The sequence below is a fragment of the Quercus robur genome, chromosome 6, assembly GCF_932294415.1.
Source record: "Quercus robur chromosome 6, dhQueRobu3.1, whole genome shotgun sequence".
NCBI classification, from domain to species: domain Eukaryota; kingdom Viridiplantae; phylum Streptophyta; class Magnoliopsida; order Fagales; family Fagaceae; genus Quercus; species Quercus robur.
In genome coordinates this window covers 20,644,159-20,653,222 of record NC_065539.1, presented here as the reverse complement: position 1 = coordinate 20,653,222, position 9,064 = coordinate 20,644,159, and the positions used below count along the sequence as shown (strand labels likewise).

The window sequence follows — 9,064 nt, the reverse complement described above, 5'->3', positions numbered from 1 at the left end:
TGTCTGAGCCCGGGTTCGAACCGGGGACCTCTAGTGTGTGAGACTAGCGTGATAACCGACTACACCACCCAGACATGTTTGTCATAGAAATTAAAGTTTATATCTTTGTTACTTTATTTGGAATTACACAACAAGCAAAGCGAAACCCTAAAAGCACGAAATTGCACGATTTCCCTCCAATCCGATCCAATCCAAAAGGCTTGCGCGGTCACCATAGAAGCTGCTACTCAACAGTCTAAACCCTAACCCAAACCCCCATTCACTTCTCTCTTCTCTGTGCGTCTCTCTCTCTCTCTCAAATGGCGAAGACTACCAAAACCAAGAAACGAAAGCTCGTCAAGAAATTCCACAAAGACGAACCACAACAAATCAACAAAAAGCTCAAATCCAAAAAGACCGAAAAGCCCCCTCCACCACAAAGCGATTCCGGCTCCGATTCCGATTCTGATTCCGGTTCCGGTTCCGGCTCGGACTCCTTCACGAAACTCCTCGAACCCTACACCAAAGACCAACTCATCGATCTCATATCCACCATAGCTCTCAAGGTCCCTCCCCTCTCTCAACACATCCGCCACGTGGCAGACCGAGACGTCTCGCACCGAAAAATCTTCATCCACGGCCTCGGCTGGGACACCTCGCGCCAAGCCGTACTCTCCGCCTTCGAATCCTTCGGCGATATAGAGGATTGCAACGTCGTCACCGACAAGGCCACCGGAAAAGCCAAAGGATACGGCTTCGTTTTGTTCACAACTCGAAAATCGGCATTGAAAGCACTCCAAAACCCTAAGAAGAAGATCGGTAACCGCTTCGCTTCTTGCCAGTTAGCCTCCGTGGGCCCGGGGGTCACTCAGGCTCAAACCCAGGCCCAAGAAGCATTGTCGCGTCGGATTTATGTGAGTAATGTACCGTTCGATACCGATTCCGAGAAATTGAGGCAGTTCTTCTCCAAATTCGGCGAGATCGAGACCGGACCGATCGGATTCGACTCCACCACCGGGAGATCCAGAGGATTCGCTCTCTTCGTGTACAAAACCGAGGCCGGTGCGAAGAAAGTTCTAGAGGATCCGCACAAGTCATTCGAAGGACACAGATTGAATTGCTCGAAAGCAACGGAACCGAAGGCCAAGAAAAATCCGGTACAGCCGGTGGTGCAGACTCAGCCTCCTCCGCCGCAACCGATGCAGCAACAACAACAACAACTACAACTACAGCAACAGCAACAACAACAACAACAACAACCGCCACCACCGCAGGGTTCGGTTTTAGCGGCGGTTGCTGCGGCGCAAAATATGGCGATGTTTGGACATCATCCGAGTTTGAATCCAATGTATGGCGGGTTCATTGCGAATCCTGGTGCTGCAATTTTGGCCAACCAGGCCCAGTCGGTGCTCGGGGCTTATGGCGGAGCAGGTCCGGGTTTACAGGCGATGTACCCGAATACACAGATGGGCCCACATATGGGGCAGCCGAATACCAGTAGAGCCCAGGGTCCTAGTGGGTACCCATCATATATGTGGTATGAAATATCTCCATTAAATTTCTTAATTCTTGATTTTGCATTTTATGCATGTTTGGTTTTAATTTTTGCTAATTTTATAGTAATTATAACGAAATTGGTAGTAGTAAACTTTGTGTCTAGTGATGAAAAAGTTGTTCATTCATTTGAGTTGTCGTACTCACCATGTCATGTTATAAAATTTTCAGAAATTACTAGTGTCTGCTTCTAATAGTTACTACCTAAGAAAAGTGAAGTTTTAAAAAAACGTACATAAGCTATCAGTGAAAATAAGTTCGTATTTTGAGCTAGAACAAAAATAAGATAGTTATAACTTGTTGTCTTTGCTTTTGATTTAAAGTTGTCATTGTTGATAGTGATAAACTTTGTAGAATGTATAGTATTGGTTTGCCATCATAATTTTCTACACTAGTAGCTGAATTAGAATCTAATTTCCTGTTTAATTATATAACCCTATGAAGAGAACTGGCTTGTGTAACTTGAAGATGTTTATTCTGCACTAATGCTTTCTAACCCACTACATGAAGAGAACTGGCTTGTTTCTCTTTTTAGTGTTTGTATTTGGATGAGTTTATTTTGTTTAAAAAAGAAGTTTTAAGCTGTAACTTTTACCTAAGAGAAGTGAGGTTTTAAAAAACTGTATATAAGCTAATGGTGAAAATGAGCTGGTATTTTAAGCTAAAACAAACAATAATATAGTTGTAATTTGTTTCCTCACTGTTGATTTAAAGTTGGCAGGTGTGATAATGTGTGAGGTGTTATTATCTGTAAAATTTAAGAAAATATGACTTTTTCGATTACATGAAATCACCCCACCATTTCTCTTCTTGCTTTATTCTTAAGTTTCTAATAATACAATCATTCTTGTACTTTGCGATGCTCTTTCTCTTTCCTTGTGTGTCATGTATTTTAATTTTATCTGTTATGGCCTTATTGTGATCATGAGCATTTTCTTATTTCCTTTTCCTCCTTATGTTAATTCCCTAACTGTGGTGCTATGATATTATATATATTTGAACATTTGATTTATTTTTTGCTTTGTTTGGAATCCTGTATGCTGTCCAAACATTTGTTATGAGCCTTTTTAGAAAAAGCTGGCGTGATTCCAAATGCTAGCTTTTGTTATGGATTAATTTTATTACCTTCATTTTTGTGATGAATAATTTTATTACGTACATTAGTGTAACCAAAAAGCTAACGCTATCTCTACATTTGTGTAACCAAAAAGGTAATGCTGTCTCTACATTAGTGATGCAGAAGATTAATTTGTTCAAAATTTACTGTTCACAAAACTACTTTAGTGCTGTGAGGGACACAAGTTTATTTGAATTTATCACCTTCATATATGATTTGAAAATGAAATGGAAATGCTTAAGTCGAGTAGAAGATTGGTTTAGGCAGTATCCCTTCTCCCTCCTTTTGTGATTCTTTTGAGATCCTTTAATTTTCATATAATAAGCCCTTTTATATTGTTTTCTACGTATGATGTTCTCTCCATAAGAGGATAGAAATTGTAGTTAATTTTTTGATAAAATTTTCAAAATGTATTTTTGATGCATAAAAATGTACTCCTGATATATGAAATATTTAATATTCAGAGAATTTTCATTTAGTTCTTCCATTTAGATTTTTTATTCACTCATACTCATAAATGTACTTTGAAGATTTGTATCTAAATTTCAGGGCCTTCTCTAAAATATTTTCATATTTTTTATTCCTTCAAAATAGAGTATACATGTCAATATCAGCAGTTGTACCCATTGATTTTCTGTAATAGAACCTCACTCTTTTATTTTTTCTCTATTGTTTCTAACTTCTAAGATATTTGGTGAATGACCTTGACCAGCAACCAACCTCATTTTCCTTTTGATGGTTTGCTGTAAACCATAAGAAATTTCTACTTATTGTAAATTATCCAGTCAGAGCCAATTCTGGTGGGTAATTGTGAGAGAGTTCTCTTGAATACATGTTTTTAACTTTTTGGCATTATTACCTTTTTCTTGCTCCTTTCTCCTCTATTTTTTGTTTGGTGCGTCCTTAATCTCTCTGCAGGTTCTGATATTTTATTCCATATTTAAAAGCTTTAATGTTTAGAAATTTTACCAAACAATTTAGGGAGGCCATTTATTGTTTTTCATTGTTACTGCCCTCACATGCTTGGGCTCCATATTGCAGATGAAGTGCAGCTGAACTTGAGGATTGATGTTCTAAGAGCTTGTTCTGGGTCCATCGTCCGTTGTGGAAGTTTTACTTGTAGGGAAAACTTTTGAAGTTTTATTCAACATTTAGTGTTTCATATTAAATATTTATCCAAACTTTACTGGTGATTGGTAGACTTTTTTTTATCTTCTTCTTCTTCTTCTCTGTCTTACTTTGTTTTAACCTCCTTGTAATAATCAGCTATTTTTAATGTATTTCTTTCAAGGCATTTTGATTTCTTTATTATTTCTTGCACACGTGTTTGTTTTCTCCCACTTCTTTTCATGATATTTGCTAAAAAGTTTTCTTTTTTGAATTTCTGTCCTAGGCGTCTAGAATATAACAGATTGCTTATTGGTTGTGGGTGAAGAATTTGATTTGCAATGTGGTATTTTGTGTCAATTTTTTAAAGATTTTTTTACGTTGCAAGATCTACTAAGGACTATTTTCTCTTTGGACTGGGCTATGGGAGGTTTTTTTCAATTTATCAGGCCCCCTTATGCTCCTGTGGTCAGTTTTTATGAGAATTCACTTCTGATAAGTGTCCAAGTAATCTATTTAATTTTTAGGATTCATTATTTTCTTTATTATTTACTAAAATGATGCTTAAAGCATATTTTTGTTCTCTAACCCCAAAGGCAACGCAGTCAGTTGGGAAATACGCCTCATGAAGTGGAAATTATTAGTTCAAATCTCCCCTTCCCCTGCTCCTTGGGGCCAAAATTTACTTATATTAAGAAGGATATTTTTCTTTTTATTATACATAGGCTGTCAAATATTTTACACTACATATTTCATCCTATTATTGATTTTAGTTTGTGATACTTAAGTGTTATTGGGTCCATTATCTAGTTATGGATGCCTACTTTTACGAAAGCAGAAGGCTGCCTCTGAAGTTCTAATTGTTACTTGGTGAAGGCATAATGGCAGCATCATAATGCCCACTTTTATGCCCACTTTTGGTTTGCTGTTTTTCTGAATCCTTATTATACTCCCTGTGTGCCTTGGTCTCCTGTATTGTTTTCTTTTTTCAATGAAGTTATATCACTTATTCAAAAAAAAGGGGCATAATGGCAGCATCTTTGTCATATTTACAAGATCTTAATGAGGTTTTATGATACCCATGAGTGAGCTAGGATTTATTAAGCTTTGGGTTTATCCATTTGAAGGTACAATATAGTGTTGCATTATAATGAATTGGTTGTTTGTAACCTGTACATAAATTCAACATTATCTGGGCTCTTTCAAAGGTACTAAAGATCAGGGGATTGATAAAATTTTGCAGAGCCATTTATATTTAGTAGTAGTTACAGTAATTTTAAGTGGAATTTTTCGTCTCCTTTTATGCTTTCTAGTTACTTTTCATGAGAAAAAAATTTAACATTTTGTATAGTGTGTATACAAAAGTAGAAAATATTGGAGGTAAATCATGGCATCAGAAAGTGAAAACATACATATTCTTTAACAAATCATTGGCATAGGAATGAATGTCAAGGCTTGCAAATATGATTTCTCTTCTGTGTTGTTATTTGTCAACAATTTTGAGCTCTTGGTATATTTGTCATTCCATAATAGGTAAACTATAAATGTTTTGAGGGATCTCTTGATCTTCATTGGATATAATTTGCTAGATTTTTTTTTTTTGATAAAAATTTTGAAGCTATTCTTATTGGTCCTCTGCCTAGATGCATTGATGATGAACATGATGGATACAATGAGTTCGTTGTGAACTTCATAGGAAGGATACGACTGGCTTTTTTTTGGTTGGTGGGTGGTAGGGTTGATGATAATCCCATGTTATGAGTTTTAGTGGCAACAATTGTGATCGTTTATTCTGATTTAACAATATATTATATCTGCTAAAGGTTAAAAAGCTTTGTGTTCCGGGGATAAATTAGAGGAGCTTCTTGTTGCTGATCAGGGATCCTTAATAGTGGATGATGTATCATGCAGCTTGTTTCCTATTTCTCACCTAATCCTTAAAAAAAAAAAAATGGAAATGTAGCAGAAACCTTGAAAATAGCCTTATTTAGGTATTAAGGGGCATACGGACCTCATTAAATTATAAAGTTGGAGCATATGAATCATTCATAGAGTTTGGCTTCTTGGAAATTTTGAACTTTACGTAGAAAGCTGGCACTATGTAAGTGTGGCAAGATGTCTGATGTGTAGCGTTTAAAGTCAATAATGCTACTTACACCTTTACGATTTTTATTTTTTATTATTTTTAGCTGAAACGTTCACAATTTTTTTTTATAACTTATTGAGGTGGCAATTAGATTAGTGTAACATTGGGACTACCATCAACTAAAAAAATATTTGTCGAATTTGTTATGCTATATAAAAGTTGAATTTTAAGGCCCATTGTCCTGGTATCCCCCACCCACCCTCAAAAAAAAAAAAAAAAAAAAAACTTTTTGTACCCAAAAAGATGAGGGAAGGAAAGGTAATTGAGTTAGATGATAAGTGTGAATGTGAGTAATGGGCACATCTTTTAAAGATGGTACGCAATCAACCACGTGTAGTGTTTTTTCCTCCTTTATATATATATATATATATATGTATATATATTGTTGTAGAATTAACTTAAGAGTAATTCTAGTGACACAATCATTTGCACAACTTTGTGCACAACTCGTCCACGTGGTGAGTTGTGGTTGGTAGAGGGGTAATGGTGGGTCACCCCTCCACCAACCACAACTCGCCACGTGGACGAGTTGTGCACAAAGTTGTGCAAATAGTTGTGTCACCAGAATTTTCCATTAACTTACTAAAATAGAGAGTGTAATAAATTTCTTTATGATGCCCTAGGCCTAGATGGAGTAAAAACACCGTGCTTATGGGTGCTCAATCTGCTTTTGGGGTGAGCTGGGCTTGGGATTTAGGATTTGGGTCAGAAGTTGGAATTTATTAAGTTTGGGGGAAAATTACAATTGGACTTTGGGGGTATGTTTAAATAATAGTTTTCAGTTTTTTTGAAAATATGTGTGGGTGATAAAGTGTGTAGAAATACGTGTATTGTTTAAAAATTAAAAACATGTGTTTAAACATATGTACCAAATGGGTCTTGAAATTTCAAAAATAAATACAATTAGCAATTGATAATTACGTTCTTGACAAGAACAAATACGAATTATAAAAAAAAGAAAAGGGCTTATTTTGTTAGAGAAATGTTACCAATCACCTTACTGAAATTTCAAAAAGAAAACCCATGAATTGGTTTCAGCGTTCCTTTAATGAACCCAAATCAAACTTTAGATAACCTTTACACATAAATACAGGAAAAAATATTTTTACCTGAAGGAAGATCTTGAACTAGAGGGAATCTCAGATTCCAAATAATTATCACAATTTTTTTAATAATAAATAAAAATAACTGCCAAACAAATGTAGGAAAAAAAACATAACAAAAATGACAGCTTTAAATAATTAAAAAAAAAAAAAACCTAAATGTCTATATATGACGGAGATTAGTGACTTTGAAAACAATATTTTGAATCATTTTTATGTATGATATGCAGATTTATTTGTTTTTATAATTGTGCCAGAAATTTTGTAGCTTCATTGGCTGGCATTTTTGTGTTTCCAACGGATAGTTCAAGGTTCAATTTTCTCCATCATGTTGTAACTATAGAATTAAAAAAATAAAAAAAAAATAAAAATTTATGATCAAATTAGTTGACAATTGATAGGCTATTTAACTCCTACGTGTAGGAAGTTGCCTGGGCGGCCAATTCGGTAAAAAATGGACAATGTAGTCGTCGGTTTAGTATTCAATCCCAATGAATAAAATTGGGATCTATTTTTGTTTTACTTAGTTTAGTTAATAAATAAATAAATTAGAAGTGACTCTTAAACGAACTTGCTCGATTGCTTCCTCATTAAGCTGATGATGAACAGGTAAACCCTTTACTATTTCTATAGTACCCTTATTGCTTTTTTCCCCTTTTTAAGTTGGGTTTTTGATAATGTGAGGAATAAATAAATTTACTTTGTGGCGTCTAGATATTTTTACAAGGGATTTAGTAACGTGTGCTCTTAGGACATATATTAGTAAACTATATTAAGAAACTTTTTTTTTATGGAAAAACAAAAAATGTAATTCACTGTTTTAACAGTTTTTTTCAATTTTCTATCAAATTTTCTCAAAATAGATGGTTAATGTATGCTTAATCTAACCCTTTTACAATAATCATCGGACAATTTCTCAACCTTGCCAGTTTAAATGTTGATAGATTTACCGTTGTATTTTTCATAGCAATTGTATCAAATAAAATATATTGCCAAAATTTTTGGCAAAAATAGTAAGTTGCTAAATTAACCTGTATACTTTCATGGGATTTTTTTAGTTATTTGGTTAATTTTTGCTAGCAATTTCGTTATGTAATCCGAAAGATCAACATATTAGTTAAATAGCATCTCGAGTCTTAAAAACTCGAGTTCATTAATGGAATTTAAGTCTCTAAGACTTGAGTTTTAAGAGATGGCAAAGATGGCAAAACTAATTTGGAAAAAAATCCATATGGAACTCGAACTTGAGTCTCTAAGACTCAATTTCCTTAAAGAAAACCATAGAGAGATAGGAAAGTTCATGGGCTTTGAGATAGGGTTGTTGGATAGGGAATGAGGCTGAGCTTCGGCCTTGGAATCCGGATTTGGGCTTGATCTAGAGAGAAAGCCTAAGAGAAGAAGAGAGGTTCAAAGAGAGAGAGAGAAGAGGAAATTTCGGTAAGGCTCGGGTTAGATTTATTTTTTATTTTTTCTTTGGTTTTCTTTGACACTTGAGTTCCACGTGAATTTTTTATCCATGTCAGTCTTGATATCTCTCGAAACTCGAGTCTTAGACACTTAAGTTCCTTCTATGAAAAAATCTTGAGTGAGACAGACGCGTGTGCTCATTGTCTCATTGACATGTGAGTCTCACGCAAAATACCTTCTCTCCTTCTATAAACTTGAGTCTGAGACTCAAAATGCTACTTAATTAATATGTTTGCTTTTTGGGTCACACAACAAAATTGTTGGCAAAAATTTGGCCAAATAGCAGAAAATCCCACTTTCACTTTTGCCCGGCTAAAGCTACTTTGGTTGTCAAATTATGTTGGTAAAAATTTGAGTCTTTATGGTAAAAATATAAACTAAGTTGATGAAAATTTTAAATATCAATTTTGATGAGCATGTCAGGACTCAGGAGGTCCAGACGTATAGTCTAGCTCATTGGCAGGGAAAATAAAATAAAATAAAAAATAAAACGCAAAAATAAGCTCATTTGCAGAAATATGATTATTTAAAAGCCAAATAACTAATATGCTCATAACCTCTATAATAAAACCTGGGTGAAAGCAGCTAAAC

General features: G+C 34.8%; 1 protein-coding gene and 1 non-coding gene across 2 annotated transcripts; one reads left to right on the top strand and one right to left on the bottom strand.

Annotated features, from left to right (window-relative positions):
• TRNAV-CAC (transfer RNA valine (anticodon CAC)) lies at window positions 1-74 on the bottom strand. The gene has a single exon. It is a non-coding gene; the product is annotated as a tRNA-Val (tRNA).
• A 63-nt stretch (window positions 75-137) lies between these two features.
• Window positions 138-3,944, top strand: LOC126733200 (UBP1-associated protein 2B-like). The gene is made up of 2 exons (XM_050436413.1): window positions 138-1,516; window positions 3,692-3,944. Coding segments are annotated over exons 1-2 (1,218 nt in total). The 5' UTR covers window positions 138-299; the 3' UTR covers window positions 3,693-3,944.
• Window positions 3,945-9,064: the final 5,120 nt, after the last annotated feature.

What these genes read in the sequence shown, in the direction of transcription:
- LOC126733200 (XM_050436413.1), top strand. Translation starts at nt 300, where the DNA reads ATGGCGAAGACTACCAAAACCAAGAAACGAAAGCTCGTCAAGAAATTC.